The sequence below is a fragment of the Rhea pennata genome, chromosome 7 (genome assembly GCF_028389875.1).
Source record: "Rhea pennata isolate bPtePen1 chromosome 7, bPtePen1.pri, whole genome shotgun sequence".
Taxonomy (NCBI): domain Eukaryota; kingdom Metazoa; phylum Chordata; class Aves; order Rheiformes; family Rheidae; genus Rhea; species Rhea pennata.
The window spans coordinates 11753545-11772759 of NC_084669.1; the positions used below are offsets into that span (position 1 = coordinate 11753545).

The window sequence follows — 19215 nt, forward strand, 5'->3', positions numbered from 1 at the left end:
GTCTGCGGGACCCTCGAGGCACGTTTCGTGGCGTGCCTTCAAGGACGTGCTGCGCAGCACGTCTCCCCGCGGCGCAAAACGCTGCCTGACGCCGTGCGATGAGGGCGCGCGATGGGGAACCCACGCCGGGGGGAGAAGGGCAGGTGACAGCTTTCCGAAATCCCCCGGGAGAGAGCCATAAAGACGTCAGAAAGAGTGAAGCTGGACAAGGGCGCTGCGGTCAGGAGAGCCACTGACTCCTGAGAAAGGCCACAGGGGGACAGAGGACTGCGACCCTGGAGAGAAGGCTGCCAGCGACAGGAAACGTCCCTGAAGGACTCGGAAGGCCTATGGGCACCGGTAAGTAGGTGCTGACACACATTGGCAACTGAGAGGACTTCAGCATTTTACAAAAATAAACTGCCCCAAAAATGGAGAGGTATTGTGAAAACACCGGATGCTCATTTGATACAAAATAAAGCAAACTAGACAACTGCAAAGGCCGAAACCAAACTACATCCTTCATCTCTATCCAGAAAAAAAAAAAAACTTAAGTGTGGGGTTTTTTTGGTTGTTTAGTTTGAGGAGAAAAATCTACCTGTATCCTGCAAGGAAATCCCTCTGAGCTGACCAGTTGCTAAGTAGGATTCTTATTTTCCCACTTTCTGGGGCAGGAGGCTGGGTTGCACATATGCGTACGGGCAAGAGGAAAGCCAACAGGCACAAGAGAAATTTGTTTTTAACCTCAGTATATATGGGTAAGAAAAATCAATTGATGGCTAAAACTGAATTAACATGGTTATGTAACGGCAGCCCTGAACAAGAACCATGCTGAACGCCCTTCGTAGCTCGAACGCATCGACAAATGCTCTCTACACCCAGTACCAAGTTAAAGCAAAGCCCCATGAGGTCCTGCAAGCAAGCCTCCTGCTCAGAGTACAGGCCAAGAAGCCCCAAGTGACCGTGTGCAATTCATCTGCAAAAAAGGCAAGTGTGCGCCGGCTGATGTGCCCTGACAGACCACAGGGAACTGTCACTGATAAAGCCAGACCATGAACCGGCCATTTACAATTCCAATAACCAGGTATTTCTATGTTTACGTATTTTGACTGTTCAGCTCATCACCTTACACATCATTTGACCACTCCATCTTTTTCTTAAAATCGGTAAAATAATGAAATACATCTCATACAACAGGGTATCTTAGAGTATATGTTAAATAAACTGCATGTTATCCTCTTCCGTTTCCATTCTGACCTATAGCTCTTCTTCAAATACAGCAATCTATATGTGCTTACACAGTTTAAGCAGTAACCCCAATTTCTTTTAAGTTATACATGCAGCCCTGTTAGCAAAAGCCCCCAGCGAACTAAACGCAATGGCTCTAATAACGAAGGCCAGCCACCGGTCATGGCGTTTGCGCGTCAGGATACCCAGGACCTTTATCCAACCACGGGGAAACCGTTCGCTTCGCTCTCCCATCGTTATAAGCCGAATGACGATGCTGCCTGCCCGCTAACGCACCTCACACCTTCCCTTGCAACTTTGCCACTCCGGGAGGACAGTTTCGTTTGCTGAACGCCAGCCGCGGCACGAACGCTCTTTCGGAAGCGTAGCTACTTTTAAAAATAACATCAGGGAAAAAAGATTTTTATTGCTTATGTAAAATAAAGAAAAAAGAAAATTCCTAAGATTTAACTGAGAGGCCCTAATAATTCCATGCTTTGGAGCAGGACCTGCTGTTTCGCAGGGAAAAGCAGGAAGGGAGGTGAGGAGGCTAATCTTGCCTCTGAGCTGTAAATTTTGTCATCACTAAAAATTTACCCAAGTTATGAAACGCAAGGGGGGAGAAAACACTCATTTTTCATATGTCCAAACTTGTCTTTTTATGCAGCTTCGTCATGGTAAATTGACTGCTTTATACTTGATACTGGGGCAAGCATTGCCCCCCCCCCTTTTTTTTTTTTTTGTGCGTGTGCGAAAAGCAGTAGAAAAATGGCAGGAGGAAATGAAGGCCAGGAGGGCTTGCATACCGTACCTTCAATTATGGTTTTGACTATGCAGCAAATAAATACATGCTCACTGAAAGATGCAGTTACTCTCTATAACAAGCAGTATATGATCATTTAATATAAAAAAGAAACACAATTTCAGAGTTAAGCTGGAAAAAAAATCTAAATATTCTTTACACATTTTGGATATCCTACAGACAAATGTCTCACATCCAATACAAAGCAATAAAATTAGCCTACTGAACAAATGCAGTGATTTTTCTTCAAAAATAATGACACGTTAGCTGAACCTTCTGAACTTGTACACACTATTGAAATAAATTTAAACAGTTTTACTTTAAAGATTGGTCAGCAGTACTTCTGGATGTCATCAGGCTACTCTGACTTAGCGGAACTTAATTTCTTTTCACCTTTCAAAAGACAAACATGCATTTGGGTCCAGTAAGATTCTCCAGGCCTTCAGGTAGTCATGGGTTATATGCAGTACTGAGTAACCATGTTTGAGCATTCACAGATAATGTCAGGATATTTTGTGGGCAGTGACCACAGGACTCCTTTATTTTGTATAATACTTACCATGAACAGGCTCTAAGACTTTAGCAAACATTAGAGGTAATGGGAATGGCTTTTCAGTTGCTTTTAAGTTACTCAGTTTAAGAAAGGAAAATTGCACATCTGAAAAGAGTAGTCAGATGGTACACAAAATAAGCACACCAAGTCACACATCTGAGACATACAGTAGTTCAATGTCTGAGGACATCCGGTCAGGGCTGTAGCCTTAGAACAACATGCATTGCACAAATATACAGTGGCTCCTGAAATATATTCTCCGATTTATTTTCTTGCTAAAGGATTTAAAATTTCCTGCTTGAAGGAAACCAAATTTTAATATCACAGATGAATTGTGAAGTAACCAAATTTCCTAGTATCTTGGAGTGATTTACCCTTCAATTTTATACCATAATTCTGTGCTCAAAAAAGTGCATGTTCAAACAATTCCATCTTGAGTTCACACATGCTTGTATACTTTTAAGAAAGGAATATTATTATTCTTGCTACATACACCTCATATTTACTAATGCTTGCCAGAAGATGAGTCAATGACTGTTTCTGCAATCTGAATGCATATATCAAAAAGATTGGGTGAAGATTTATCAGCAAATAAGCTCTTCTTTAAAGCGCATCTGATAAACCCTCCTCCTCCTCTTCCAGGACACCTTCCAACTATTTACTACTCGTGGACTGGAACAAATCAGAGAAGCAACAAAGCTCTATGAAAACTTGTAATATAATGTAGTTCTACAGCTATAGAACAAAACATTACCCATAACATAATTTGATTCAATCTTGGACCTGTATTAGGCAGACTAGTAACAAGATAAAAGTCTTCTGGTACTTTTGTGACAACTAATATACTGAGGAGAAGACCAGATAAATCATTTTCAGTCCTGCCTCAAGAACACTACGTCACACCACAGCAATAGACCCTGGAGAAAATAGCACAGTCTCTATCCCCAAGCCTGTTTGTTTGAGGGACATTTAGGCATATTCATAGAGATAACATTAAAAATGCTTTATTTCCTCAGATAAGAAATCATAGCAAGATTCCTCTAAGTTTTCTACTTTAAGAAAGAAGACCAATAAAAAGAAGCACTGGATGACTGAAATCTGTAGGTCAACCACCTCTTTGGGCCTGATCATTGTCCATTTGGGTCCTATAACTCCTATTTTCTTCTTGGCAGCTGCTGAAGGCTGAGCAGCCTCCAGGCCCCTGGCTTATCTGGACAACTGTTCGCTTACGAAACAAAAGCTAGTAACATATTGGCAGCTTCAAATAGTTACTTTGAAAAACGCTGGGCTCAGCTGCTCTTGCACTAGGGTACTAACAATAGCCAATAATTCTTTGTCCTATTTTCTGTTAAAACGGTTAACTAGACTCACAGGTAGTACCTGCTCACCCCTTCTCTACAATCTGTGCGCTGACACTGCACCTTTGAAAGAGAGACTTGCACAGAGACGTTTATTATGTCTGGCAGCCTTGGCAAATAATTTTTTTCCCCCCAAAACGCTAAGGAGATAGTTATGCCTATCAGATTTAGTACTTCCATCAAAGGGACCCAAGAACACTACAAACAAGATCTGTGTAATTTATTTTTATTTTGTGCCTCTTAAACAGGCTAAAGACTGGATCTTTGCTGCAAATGCTGACTACTTTGAGCACAAGTATTTTAACAGGAAGGAGCAGACTCTACTCTAAAATATGACTGGAGTTATTTAACATAAAATTATCATGATTAATGCATTATACAATACCTCCATATTTTCTTTATAATAAAGAGGTTGGCTGCAAAAGTAAACTTGCACCAAATGACTTGAATGTAATAAATTCCTTGGAGTCAACAGGTTCACGTTATACTCAGAGCAACGCAGACCCAAGAGGCACTCCACGACAACACTTTAGCAAACAATCCTATTATTCATGGACAACTATAATAGAGTGATTACTAACAGCTGTTTGCAATCTCATTACATATGGAAAAGCTTCAAAAAAAGTTACACAAGCAGCACCCTAACTTTTAAAAGAACTGAGCAGAGAGGGGTCCTAAACAAAGCTGCTTAACCCCTTCCAAGCCTCACTATCCTCCTTCTCTGTGATACCCACACCAACACCCCCAATGGTTCATTCCCACTCAGTCCTCACTCACTCCTGATGGCTTCAAAACACTTAGGCAATAGTGCTTTTTCAATGCATTCATCAGGTCAACCCCAAAGAATACATCAATCAAAACTAATTTGAGGGCTTTCAACAGCTTTGATAGTCTTATACATAGCCTATGCAGGGACTGAATTTACACAACCTGCAGATGAGTGCCAACATGGCAAGTCTGGGTACAATCACCCCCAAGTATATGATAAGAAGTTTAGCTTTTAAACACTTAGTCTGATTAAAAACAGTAATCAGAGCATTCCTGGATGCAAACAGTAAGTTAATATTCAAAAGTAGAACTCCATGTAACGTCTGTCCTAATTTGTTCATGTTTGACCAGTGACTCCTTTGCTCCCTTCCCTACTCCTAAGTTTTAATTAGGCGCCCTGCAGGAGCCAGTTCTTTTTGTAGTACTGTAATGAAGCATAAAACTATAAAAGCATCAAGGCTGTTTGTTAACAGACAAAAACTATGCAAACAAGATGTTGGATAAATGGTTTTACGACTGTTCTTACAAGATGTTCCACTGTCCAGAGTTATTCCAGCTAGCCATGATGCAGCTTTAAAAAAAACCATAAAACCCACATCTCAAAAGATTAAAAAGGTTAATCAGGAACATAAAAAAAAAAAAAAAAAAAAAAAAGAGAGAGAGAGAGAAAAAAAAGAAAAGAAAAAAAGAAGAAAACAGTGATTTTCATTTCCCCCTTAACTCTACTCACAGGGCTTTGCAGGATCTGAGTGACCCTCTTCCTTTGCTCCATCATGTTGAAGTCTTGTCTCAGATCAGGAGACATATTTCTCTCGCGGATATACTCCGGGTCATTTTCATTGACGCGATCAAAGTACCTCTCCTTATGGGGCATAGTGGCAGCGGGAGGAGTAGTGATCACCACCTGGCTGGCATCAGTACTCATTCTTCAAGACTGCTGGTTATCCTCCTCACCTGAAAAAAATAAGGGAGAAGGAAGGAAGAATGAGTAGCAATTAAAAACAAGATATCGGATACAACTTCCAAGTCTGGACACACATAATGTTCTCCTAACTTCACTTTGAGGATTAAGCTCTGGGTTGCCTGAAGATGGCCAGCAGATCTCAACAGACCGCCAGATGGTGCCTGAGCTTTGAGAAGACGCTAAGAAAAACTGTTAAGGAATTAACAGAGAAGGTTGTATGATTAGTTGCACAGGGCTGCAGCTTCATACCTCCTGAAGACATTACAGTTTTAGCTCTTCTTCTCCTGTGTGTAATGTCAGGAAAGGAGTCTCACTAAAGCGCATTTAATCACATTAGGAAAAAAAAAGTCATGCCTTGGTAGAAAGCTACACTTAAAACTTCCTTTAAAAAACTCACCAGCATTTGTAAACACAAACAGAACCGGCTCAAAAGCAGAAAAGCGGACATCTGAATTTTCATACAAAAAAAATCAGGATCAGGAAGAACAAGCTCACAAATAACTATTCTTCGAATTAGCAAAGAGGAAAATTTTTCTCAGGTTTGAGGAAGAAAGAAACAAGATTTGTAAGAAAAGGTAGCATATTATAAAACATGCAAATATATATTTTCAATAATACAAAAAAAAATACATGTGGAAGTTTTAGTACGTAAATAATTCACCTCTCCAGAGGGGAAAATGCCAAACACTAAGGCACACAAGTTTTCAAGAAGTATTAAAGAACGGGGTTTGACGTTATACTTTCTTTGGTCACTGGCTTAAAGTGCTCTTGCTCTGTGCCACAGTTCACCCACCCCTCAGCTGCGCCAGTGCAACTGCTGCGTGGGATTTGCTGCCAACGGCGAGCTGAGAGGAGGCTGTCTCGACTTCTCCAACGACAACCTCAGTTTTGTCCAGCTTTGATGTTTGGGCAGAGCCCTGCTGAAGCCAGCTTTGGCAGCGCCAGCCTTCCTCTCGCTGCTGAGGAGCGCTCTCCACGCCCAGCAGGCGCCCGCCGCTGCGTGCCCACACGAGGAACCGGGCTGCGAGAGGAGGCGAACGCACCTTCTGCCAGCTCCGCTTCCCACGCTGCTGCACAGACAGCTTTGCTGGCACGCGCCAAGGGGCAACGTGGGGACGGAAGACACGAGCGATTGCAGCACAGCTACAAAATACGAAACCCCAGCCAGAAAATAAGAAATATACCACCTCCAGAGCAGGGAAAGTGTTAGCAGATAACGCATAAAAAAAAGCCATCTCCACGATTTGCTTGTATGTTGCCCATTTTCATTAAATTTAGGGCTGATATGAAAGATAGCTAACATCCTTCTCGAAACAACCACTGAAAGTTGTAATTACTTTTGTCCTCTACGATTTATTTTAGTTTTTACTTTTTTGAGGGAGCTCCTGCTGGTATGCAGTATTATCTGATTTCACCCACAGATGAATAAAATAAACCACATTCTGCGACGCAGAACCCGCATCCTGGATGTGAAATCCATGAACTCCGACGGCTTCGTCACAGAGGCAGTGGAAACACAGTGGCACGTTTTGCATTTGCTGCTCCGGCGCAGTCCGAGCCCATTGCGTGTTTGTTGGCGGAGCAGCAGGAAGCCTGCCGAGCAGCACCGATGCAGGGAGGCTGGGAAAAAGGCAAGGGGCCATGGCTTGCTTCAAGGAAGTGGCAATTTTGCAAAAAATTTATTTCAAGGTAGGATCTTTTCTTACTACAGACTAATTATTCAACACCTTCTCATTCAGGTTCCAGCTTAGGGCAACATCCAAAAAATGGAGGTATAAAAGGATCTAAGCTTTTGCTGAAGAATTAATCATTGTCTTTTACAGTTAAGATCACTTCAGCAGAAGGATAGACCTCTTTGGACAGCTCAAAGATATGATCACAGCTTCATTTCCCTCTGTTCAGTCCACAAGAAGAGATATCTTTACGAATATCACCATGTATTACAGGTCCCTCCACCATAAATGATAGGCTTAAGAAACCAAAGGAAAAAAAAGTATCATGAGAAATCACCAGGCAACAACAGGCTTCCGCTCCAAATGCTGCAAGGAAAGCAGAGCTTCACACTAGACCTCTCACCCAGGGACAACCATCTCCATTCGATATAAACAGATCCCTCTGAGAACCACACCATCTGACAGTAACTCAAGTTACCCTATAAATGTAGCTAGCAAGACCCTGGCTTGAATCAGCAGTAAATTGCAATGCCTACTCTTGGTTACTTTTTCTTCCCAGCAGTTACAATATCCAACTGTTTTTTTTCTAAAATGATCCTGAATCCCATTTACCCTAAGTGACACTTCTTGGTTGGACCAGCGACATGCATGTCCGGACTTCAAAAAACTTTTTTTTTCTTTTTTTAATAAAGTTTACAGGACATAATTAGTTCAAGTCTGTTACTTTACAATACATTCTTACAGCGACAGAAAGGCCCATTCATTTGCAAAGAGACACAAATATGTGGCTGGCAATACTTAAAATCCTCAGGAGATAGTTTCTAATTGCTTTGAACTTTTTTTCCCCTTCCTTTCAAACTAATTTGTTACCTCTAGTCATTAAGATTACAACATTAAAGCCCTTGTACCACAAAAAACCTCATCTACTGAAGGTAATATGGGTATTGGGTCCAGTAGTTCTTATTAGATCTGGTTCAGTGCCCACTCTGTTGCACCCAGGCTGACTCTTGTATACCCCCTACTGTTCAGTTGGAAAACTTTCAGACAAATCCAGCCATTCTTTTATTATTTTGATGTTGCATTAAAAAAAATGGGACTTTTGTTAAAAAATGTGCTGAGTTTCTGGGGATCTGAAAATCTGTGGTATCTTCTCAGTATAGGGCTAGTATTGACATTGAAGCAAGGTACTTGTGTACTTGCAGAAAATCCAGATCAAAATCTATTAGTTGCAATAGAGGATTCTCTCACTTTTTTTTTTTTTTTTTTTTTTACTTTTTCTTTCTCTTTTCTTTTAATTCTATTGTTCTATTGCCTGGAAGAAAACCAACTTTGCTGCAAGGCTACTTTTGGCTTCTGTCCCTTCCACTGATGTTCTAGAATTACTGAACTGAGCTATCAGCCTCCTGAGCAGCATTAGTTCATGTTTCTTATGCATGCTCCACTGTTCAGAGTATTCAGATCAGGCAGATGTGTGGTTTAAAAAGACTGACATACGTAAAAAGAAAAGGAAATGAATGACAGACTGTATGTGTCTACAGCAACTAGACACCAAATCTAGACTGGCTTTCCCACTTGTGGATCAATTACTCTCAGAGGTGATGTCTAGCTAAGAAAGTCAAGTCATCATGCTTAATATTTTTTAAACAGAGGTCTGCATCTCTGCTGAAAATCCTTCTAGGTATCTGTGTAACAGAGAAGCGTGAACACTGGCTCTCGTTACATCGCTTCTTATTAATCTTTCTCTGCTTCCTTGGGCTCAGTTATGCCCCCTCAAGGCACAGGGAACTGGTACTGCTGCAACAGGAAACAGGTTGCTTTCTCCCTCCCTCTGACACCCTTATAGTTCACTAGTTTGGCCTCTATATTTTGTTTCATATTTTATATCTGCAGCTAGGCTAAAAAGTCAATGATTTTGCCTTTATAGAGAAGACATCTATCTCTCTACTTAAAAATAAGCTTTATTTAATAAAATCTTCTAATTAATTGAAATGACTTGGAACTGCTCATTTAAAGCTGCAAAATTAAGTCCTAAGCATCCTCATCTGAGTTCTTGTAAATTCTAAGTAACGTGCTATGCTGCTTCTGTTGGAATCAGCTTTCAATGTCAAATCACAGAGGCAGCTCAATAACAATCACAAACTCAGAGAAACAAGAAGTACTGAAGAAAAAAAAAAAAGAGACCAAATGAAAGAAAATTTGATCTTGCCAAAGAACTCTCCAGAAAGCACAACTTAATGCATTCATCTATCACAATGTACAGAATACATACATATATATGTGTGTTTGTGTGTATATATAACTAGTATAAGAAAAACAGGAGCAACAGAGAAGGGACTAAATCATTTGATCACCCAGCAACCAATCATTAATCTACCTTTTATGTAATTCTTACGGTTGGTTTCAGATACCTCTATTTTATCTATGCAGCACAATCCCCTCTGTTGGAGAGGTTTTGACACTGGAAACCAACAGCGCGTGCACTGCATAATTAACTGGTATAACTAATTCTCAGGTCTGAGGGCTCCAGCTGGAAGAGACTGAATCTGAGCATTTCCTTTAAGGAGCACACTGGGTTATTCTGTTCTTGCTATTTCTTGCCTGCTTGATTTTAAGGAACATCCTGCTCTTTCTTCTCCCCTCCCTAGTATCTCATCTGCCAGGAGAACTGCTGAAAGCAAACTGGTTGTTTCTTGATCTTGCTTCCAGCCTCACCGTGGAGCAGGCAGGTTCCAGCCTGAGCCAAAGCTCTGCCTTTAGCCCACGCTATAGCTGCATAAGCAAGCATCGAGGCCTGGTGGGAACACACGCGCTTAAGGGTTCAGAGCAAACAGTTTTGAAGGATAGAGAAACACGCTGGACAACGTGGCCCGAGACCACAGAGACCATCATTATCATCTGGCATTAGGAAGTCAACCTTCAAGCCTCTCTCCTATGAATTTCTGTAATGAAGATTATTGAGTAATCAAATATGATCTGGGGCAAAAAAAGTTGTTTGGATAAACACATCAAAATTCAATTCAATTTTTTATTCTCTTGTTCATGACATCAAATACAATAAATATCTGATAATGAGTTGATAGCATTTGTTATGTTACAACAAGTTTGGGTTTTGCTTATCAGTCCCACCTTGCACACTGGTAAGATTAATAAGATGTAGGCTTCATACATTAGTATTTTCCAAAAATGGTTTGTGGAACTGAAAACACACATGCTATACTCTCTAGAGGTACCATTTGTTTATTAGCTTATTTTGTTAATACGCTATAATTCTAACAACGTGACAGTACACAAATGCATACTGAAAGTATAAAACTACACACGTAAGTAGTTGACGCAAGGTAGTATCTGCTTAAAAAAACCTGTTTCTAAGGCCACATGCTGAAATGAGTAGGTGAAACTAATCTTTCACTAAGTTTGTTTTTTTTAATGGCTTTAATTTTCAGCTGTATCAGTTGCCAGCCAGTTCCCTCCATACTCACACAAATGCTTGTTCTGAAATAGAGGAGGACACAATACGGGGATGTCCAAGGCTGCTGCTTCCAGCAGCAGTGCTGGCACACACAATTTGTCATATTACAGCTCAAACTGGTTACAAATTAAATATTCTAATCCAGTGCTGCATATTTAAGTCCTTTTGCTTTTAAACAAAGTAAGCTAATTCAATAGCCATCTTTTTCAGGCACTGCATTACAGCCGCTATGGGGTGACAGCATACATCTTTCCTAAGAAATAAAAACTTGACGGTATTTGAATCTTGTTTTGGTGTTGCTGCTTTAAATTCAAAGCATTAGTTTTTCACAACTATATAGTGCAATATTAAAATCAACATTAATAATTCATGCAGTTCAACTCATACTTTATTTGGTATAAACTGAAACTGAACCACAGCCAACTGTTCTTTCATCATTAAAAAGTAAGGTAAGATTCTGGGTTGCTGATAGCCATCAAAAATACGAGGATTATATCTTTAATTGCGGATATAATCTTTTGATTGAGGATCCTAAATATCTGCTTTGCTCAGGAAGGCTCCTTACGATGATCCATCCCTGTGACCTTAGCAGCAGCACTAGCTTGCAGCAGGCCCAGTCTACACCTCCACATTTGCAGGCCAGCCTTTCAGCATTTTGCAGCACAACCAGTAAAATAAATAAAGCCTAGAATCATGGCTCAATTTACACAATATGCTCCACCACATGGCCACAAATGCCACTTGCATGTGTTAAGTCTCAAAAATGAATTTGTGTACTTAACCCGCATAGACCCAGACTATTTTAATACTTCACAATTTGGTATTTTTTTTGCTGTTCCATGACAGCTTTTAATGGCAGAGACAACGCTTGATGAGCAAGTTACCAGTCATCCTCTTCTGAGTGATGGGGTGATGGCAAACAAAAACAATCTTAAAAGAATTACCTCTAATTCAGCCCAGCAGTCCACCTTGCCTAGCATTGCACTTCAGCTCATGCCAAGGAAAGACTGCATGCAACTGGGCACACCCGAAGCACAGCTTCCCTTGGCATACTGCACGCCTCTTTAGCAATCTGCAGTGCAGGGACTTCCTTGCTTCAGTTCATGAAATGCTATTTTCTTGTTTTGACTAGCAAATTGCTAAGTCTGTGTAGACAATAAGAATACTTTAATTTCAGATTATCTTGTTCTTTATGTAAAACATTTAAGCTGGAACAAACTCAGCTGTACAAGCTAAGTGGTTCTGAGGAAGGAAAAAAACAGGATTTTTGAAGATGAACTGAAGCACACAGATGAATTCCTGGGGCATGCAGGGAAAGGAATGACAGCATTGTGAAAAATGAGAGATGAGCACGGTTACTTAAATCATTTGTTAAACTATAAACAGTTTTGTACTTACTAGAATCGAAAAAAAGCGACAGTCCTACCTTATACCCACTTCTCCTGTTTTTTTCACCTTCTATTGTACCAAACTGAATAATTATACTGCATAGTAAGAATGAACTCCATGATTAGCACTGAAGTTTCTTTTGGTTTAAGTTGTTTTTCTAAAGTAGTATTAAATTAAAATTTCAAATACAAGATAAGAGATCTAAGATACCGAAACATTAGGGAGGGTGTCAAGGTGACGGGGCCAAACTCTTTTCAGTTGTCCCATGTGACAGGGCAAGAGGCAATGGGCAGAAATTGAAGCACAGCAAGTTCCGCCTCACCGTGAGGGGGAATTTCTTCCCTGTGAGAGTGACGGAGCACTGGCACAGGTTGCCCAGAGAGGTTGTGGAGTCTCCTTCTCTGGAGATCTTCAAGGCCTGCCTGGATGGAACAACCCTGTCTAACACGCTCTAGGTGACCCTGCTGAGCAAGGAGGTTGGACTAGATGCTTTCCAGAGGTCCCTTCCAACCTTACTGACTCTATGATTCTATGATTGAACTTAAATAATTTGTTTCTGTACAGTGGCAAGACGGCGGTCCTGGAAGAGCATCTTCAGCGCTGCAGAAAGATAAGGAAGGAGGAGCTGCTGCTACAGAAAAGAAAATCGCTCACTATGTTACATGCAAAAAGCTGCTCTCCCACAAAGCACAGATAGGCTGAATGACAACAAAATGAAATTACGTTTGTTTTTCTCTTTTACATTTCTGTACTCACAGTTTGCTCCATGTTAAAAAAAACAATAAAAAATCTACTGTAGGCTCTGCTATCTGCTCAGCAGAAAACATCCTCCTACCCCCTGCCATTCAAAAGAATTTCATAATGAATACATTAGCATGAATTGCTATAAATTTTCTGCTAATCAACTCGCAAGGCTTCTGAAAGCATCTGCCATGACAATGCTTGGGGCTTCTGGAAAGGGAAAGGAACAGAACGCAGAAGACTTCGCACAGAGAAGCTGGCAGCACAGAGGTGGCAGCAGGATGACTATTTTGGGTGCAGCATTTTTTTTGCTACCACCTTCAGTCAGCTCAAAGGTAGCAGAAGCACACGATCTACAAAAATTCAACCAGAACTTCTCTGGAAATAGTTTCTCTCAGTAAATCCAAATGAAAACAAAAGAACTAGCACCCTCCTGATGCCACCTTGGAGCCTAGGTGCCCAAAGAACGCCAGCACCTGCCTCAGCACGCCCCGACCTGGCATCGTAGACATTTAGGCTCTTGCTTGTTATCCCCCTTTTACGTAGGTGACAACGTTCAGCCACCCATGCAAAGCAGTTTGGATGCCTGGAACAAAAGTGATAAATACTATTATCAAATATTTATATATTTCAAAGAATCTGACAGTGATCTCAGTGCTTACTGGATATTAATGCCTTGTACCATTTGCCACGCTACCCCATGCATCAATAAGGGATGCAAATAAGTCACACGTACAGAGAAAAAAACTAGTGTTTGTCCTTACTTAAATCAGAGTACCTGTAGGGGATCCTCAAGATAATGACTGGGCGCTTTAATCCCAAATGCGTGTTTTGGAGTTTTTTTAAAACCAGAAATACAGACATAAACCAAACATCACCTTTCAACACAAATAACTCCTTTTCTTTGTCTGGTTTTATGGATTTTCATGAATCCTTTGCAACAAACACACTTTAGCACTGAAACACTTCCAGGTTTTGGTCCTCATGACCTGGGTTGTTTTCATGGAACAAACTGAATGAGGCTTAAAAGCGATCATCAGCAAAGAGGGACAGGGCAGATCACAGGTAGGATCGGGTGGTGGGGATGGCTTGTATTTGGAACTTCATCTAGTTTCAGAGATATCCGAGACTCTTTTAATGAAAAAGTAACTTAGTATTTTCAAAATACTGCAACTTAAACAAAATAAAGACTTATCTCTGTGCAGCTACATAATCACATGTAGCTACATTACCCAAAAATATTTCATGAGTCAGTAGATAACAGAAGGCTAAATTAAAAGATTACTTTCTCTTACTACTTTATTAATCTGTAAAAGTACACAAACACATAACCCAAAAACACAGACAACCAATAGTTGAAAAGTTTCCCTTAATTCTCTGCAAAAACAATGAAACTTAGGCTCCTCTACAATATAATTTAAAAAAATAAATAAATAGAAAAAAAAACCCATCCTATCTGAAAACAAAAAACATTTAGTTGCAAAAACTGATTGCTGTCAAAAGCTTAAGATTTTGCAACAAATCTTCCTCCTCTCCCTCTTGCAAAACCCAGGTTCCTCTTGTAACTAAGGTTTCTGGACTTGTTTTAAATCCCATAGATGCAGAGGGAAAAGAATTTCATTCTTTATACAGAGATACATATTACTATGTAGTAGAAGAGTCAAGTTTGTTATGTAAATAATGTTTTAAAATCGCATCAATTTACACCGACCTTGGGAGAAGCGCCATTTGGATTAGAGGAGGCCACTGCAGGGAGTCTGCAGCAACCCTCCTCTCTCTGCTGGACTGCGTGACACTAGACAGCAGAGAAACTCTTATCGATTACAGGGCACATCAAAAGCCTTTTTGATTTACGACAGTTTGATTATCCTGAGAAACGTCACGGCCAAGGCAGCTGCTTGCTAGACTTTGATGCCGGCTCAGGAGCCGTGCCGGTGGGCAAGCCAAATGATGGACACGAAGCAACTGTTAGATTTTACAAATGTTTACAGGGATAACTGATCTCGTACAGGGCAGCGCCCAGGCAAATCTTTTTATAGCCCAACCTCTGGAGTTCCTCCTCTTCACATCGAATCCTGACCTTTACCATCACCACCGCTGCGGTACTGACAGCTGAAGGAAAGCCTAGTGCTGCTGCTTAAAGAACACCACCACCTAGAGATCAGGCAGATTTTCAGCTTACCTCTCTGCGTCTCAAGTCGGGAACGGGAAGCTGCCAAGTCTCTCTCAGCTAGAGACATGAAGCCAAGATGAAACTGTGCCAGGCCTTTGACCATAAATTCTTTAGGATAAATCGTATCTTTACTTATATTACACGCAGAGCACCCTGCAAAAATACTCCCCTTCAATTTATTAGGAGCTCTGAGTCACTCTATTATGAAATTAAAATAAGCAGCAATAATATACATCACATTAACACACCAATCTCAATTCAAACATACAAAAATAAATTTGGCTAGCTTAATAAAAATAGAAATTTTGATGTTTTACTGGCATGTTAGATATTTTCGTATTAAATACGAAACAGTCTCATCTCATTCAGCCTCCAAAGGACCTCGGTTCTCTATCTTCTATTGAGATGTTTCACCTTAACATATGGGACAATAGCCCCCCTCTATTTTGTCTATTTGTAAACATGAGTTAATGTATGTATGTTAAAATGTAATATTAAAATAATAATTAAAAAAGCTTTAAAGCATGCAGAAGTTAATGGAGGTCACATTTGCATGTGTAATATATAGAATTCTTGCCTTTAAAGGCTGTAATATATTAGCCACACCTCATGCTATAGTTTCTCATGTTTTCTTCGCTGGCTTGAGGCGATCTCGTCCCTCACAACTCATATGTTTCAGCTTCCCACGTCCCAAAATGCCATCCTTCAGTGGTGCCAATGCTGGGCCACAAAGACAGCTTCTAAATGGAATATGCAAACAGATCATGGTTAAAAATAATCTGGGGAGGAGGGCTGGGCAAAGCAGGGGGTATACATGGCCCTTTGGGAACATTCAAGACAGCTACATAATTAGCCCAAAGTTCAAAGCATCCTGCTTTAATTATCCTTCCCAGTAAAATCCCTAAGATTTATTGTGGCACAGTAACACTTTTTCTATGTTTATGCATATCTCTAATACTGTCTTCAGTATGCTTAAAAATAATTAAAAAAAAAAACCTACTTAACTAGTAAATCCAACAAGCTTCCTTTGCCGTCAAGGTTCTACCTACACAAATATGCACATTAATCTCAATTGACTCGGCCTGCATTTGACCTGCTTCTTGTCTCTAGCACCTTCTGCTAACAGTACTAGAACAGCAAATTGAATTTAGAGAGCAAAAGGTCTCAAACATACCTTCAAGAGTAGAAAATCATTCAACTGAATTTTAAGGAAGCCAGTCTTAAGTCAAAAGGTCATTTTAGACTTAATCACAGCACTGGACAGATGTGCCCAAAGCAGCAGCCGATCTGTCCCCGAACAAGTGCTGAGGTTTTATTAACAAAAGGCTTGGTTATACACACAGTAAGAGGTCTGGTGAGTCAGCAGTAAGCGCAGTAGAAAGAGCAATTTTTAAGATGTCATGAGTAGAATGTATAAATACTACAGGATTAAGTTACCATTATTTTCCAGCTCAAGCAAGCAATTATGCTGTAATTCTCTCTCTCCGTCATCACTTGTAGGCACTGAAGTCTGGATAAAATAAAAGACACACTACAACGAGCTGCTCAAATATCACAGAATGAGAGATGCGTTCTGGCATACTAACTGAAGCGCTGGGGACCTTGCAAACATCTGGAACTATTGTTTCTAGAACGCAAAACCAACCTGACCTCTAAAAGCTTCTCTCCAAGATTTAAACTGTCCTCTTTCCCCTAAGCAGTTTTATCAAAAGTGAATAAATCCAGCAGGTTTTCATATCTAAAGGGGAGCCTGTCCAGTGTATCAGGGACAGAATCTCCTAAAAGCTAAGGTAGCACAAACAGATAACATTTACTGATTCAGACTACATTTACTTTTCACTGAAGCACGTGATACAAAAAAAAATCTTTTTCACAGTCTCTCTTAGAAAAGAGACAAAACCAGGCCCTTCGAATGAGCTGCAACACCAATGGCTCAAAAAGTACAGTTGCTAAGAAATAGTTCATAACTTCTAAGGCATGTGCAGCCAGGGATCAGTCACATATGCAGCATGAAAGCCCTTCCTTAAAGAACCCTTTCATTTTTGACTTTCACTATTTTTTGTTGACAAGTCCAAGAAAACGCATCTTAAGCATGAAATCTATTAGGTAGATCTATTAGTTAAGATAAAAATAGTTTTATGTAACGAATTATGACAAAAAGAACAAAATAACCCAGGAGTTGTTTTATTTGAATTTTCAAAGTCTGTTTGTATACTCAGCCTGAAAATGATACTTGTCAGTTTGCAATTAAACCTTGGTTATGTTTAAATTGAAAGGATCAGATGTGTAATGTGTGAGTTGGGAGTTCAGAACCTTTAAGGATGGAGAGATTTGAGGGCAAATTCTTCTCTCAATTACATCATTATGAATCCAAAGAAACCAATTTAAACCAATCAAGAATTGTGGTAGAGGTGACATTGTAAGCTGACCTTTGGCAATACTTGTCTTTGAATATTTGTGTAATTCATGGAAATCATCCCAGATTATCATGGTATTTCAGTTTATACCATAAGCAAGGAGAAAACTGTTGATGATACAAAAATGTCTGAGGTTACACAGATCATATCTACTTGAAGAATTAAAGTATATCACAGCATTCCTATAGTTTTCTTTTTTTCTGTTCACTTACTTGTTTTTGGACATCTGTGAAAACCTAATACTGCTTTTATTTTCATCAAGGAATTGGAGATCTGTACTAGTGTCAAAACACACCAAAAATCCCCCACAAAACATGATTAATGAAATGCCAAATCGTAGGTGATTAGATGCCTGCCAAAGGCTGCATTCACTACAGACTCCACAGCCCTGCTGCAACGCTGGGTAGGATGACATCAAACCCACCACACTGTAGCTTCTCATTAATCACAGTGTGGATGCTCTGCATCTTTCCTAGCATCCGTTTCCTAACCTAAAAAGGAACCTGCAGAAACAATCTGGTCTAAGGAGCAGGCCAAAGGCTTGTCTGGAGGAACACTAGTGGATGCTTCTTTTGCACTTAAGCAGTATTTAGCTTATTATTAAGATTCATTGTTCTAACTTGGTAATTTATTGTATAATTTTAGGTAGTGATATAGCTGGATTTAAATTTTTCAATTAGCAGATAATACTTTCGAAATGCATTAGAATAAGCAAAGATGCCATCTGTGTGTGTGTTTTTTCTTTTTTAATCAAACTATGGAATTTTGATTTCTGCCTGCTGCATCAGTATTATGCTTCCTCTCTGTGAAAACTTACGAAAATTGATCAGTTAGCACTGCAAAGTAGTCAGAGCATAAAAAGCATGTAAAATTTCATGCTGTATGGAGAGACTTTTTCCTATTACTTTTGGTTCCAGATTCAAAAAGTCGAAATTGCCTAATGAAAAACACTCCTATCTGGTGCACAATCCCTTTCCCTCAGGAGTGCAGTTACACAATTAAGTTAAATGAAACTTGGAGATAGATTTTCATTATGTGTATGCTGTGTTTATTGTCATATTATATTTCTAATGTTGTTTGGAATCAGGCAAATTTAAACCACAAGACATATGGCATCTAGAACACTGAAATGGATGAAACTATTTTAATTGTTTTTTCTTTTTTTTTGCAGTAATTCTTGTCTATCACAGACATGGCATTGAATATAAATCTTTTAATAATTAAACATACGTCAAAATAACAGAACATTTGAGAGAGTGAAGCTTAAAAAAAGCCCCTTGCTCCATGGTGCTGTGGCTGAGCAGGTAGTCCTGCATGCCTAACTGCCCAAAGGTAGGTCAATAGCTATGTTGAGCTAACAGTACATTTTGCCCTTTCATTCTGTATCTGAATATATTGTCAGAACAATTGCAAATGCTTTCACAACTAAGGTGCTGGAAATGCTTCAAGGTTACTTGTCTACATTACATGCAAATGTCTAATTGACCTAAGAAGTCTTTGTACTTCTTGCAGTAAAACATAAAAGGCTTATAAATCGAGAATTTATATCATCTCTTGCTTCTGTGAGATGATCATGAGTTTGATTAAGTATACACACTTACTAGACTGATTTCTTTTTTTTTTTTTTTTTTTTTTTTTTTTGTCATTGCCCTTGATCAGATGGAATGAGCAAGGCAATGGCATTTTTACACCTCCAATCAGC

General features: G+C 39.8%; 1 protein-coding gene across 5 annotated transcripts in view; it reads right to left on the reverse strand.

Moving 5' to 3' along the window:
- Nucleotides 1-19215, reverse strand: part of ADD3 (adducin 3) — a 108048-nt gene that overhangs the window by 23202 nt on the left and 65631 nt on the right. For 4 of the 5 annotated variants that reach the window (XM_062579554.1, XM_062579555.1, XM_062579553.1 and 1 more), the window contains one exon: nt 5418-5641. In XM_062579554.1, coding sequence (XP_062435538.1) covers nt 5418-5612 — 195 coding nt within the window. In that variant the 5' untranslated portion in view covers nt 5613-5641. Of the gene's footprint in view, nt 1-5417; nt 5642-15105; nt 15125-19215 lie in introns of those variants that run through there. The other variant, XM_062579556.1, reaches the window with a different exon arrangement.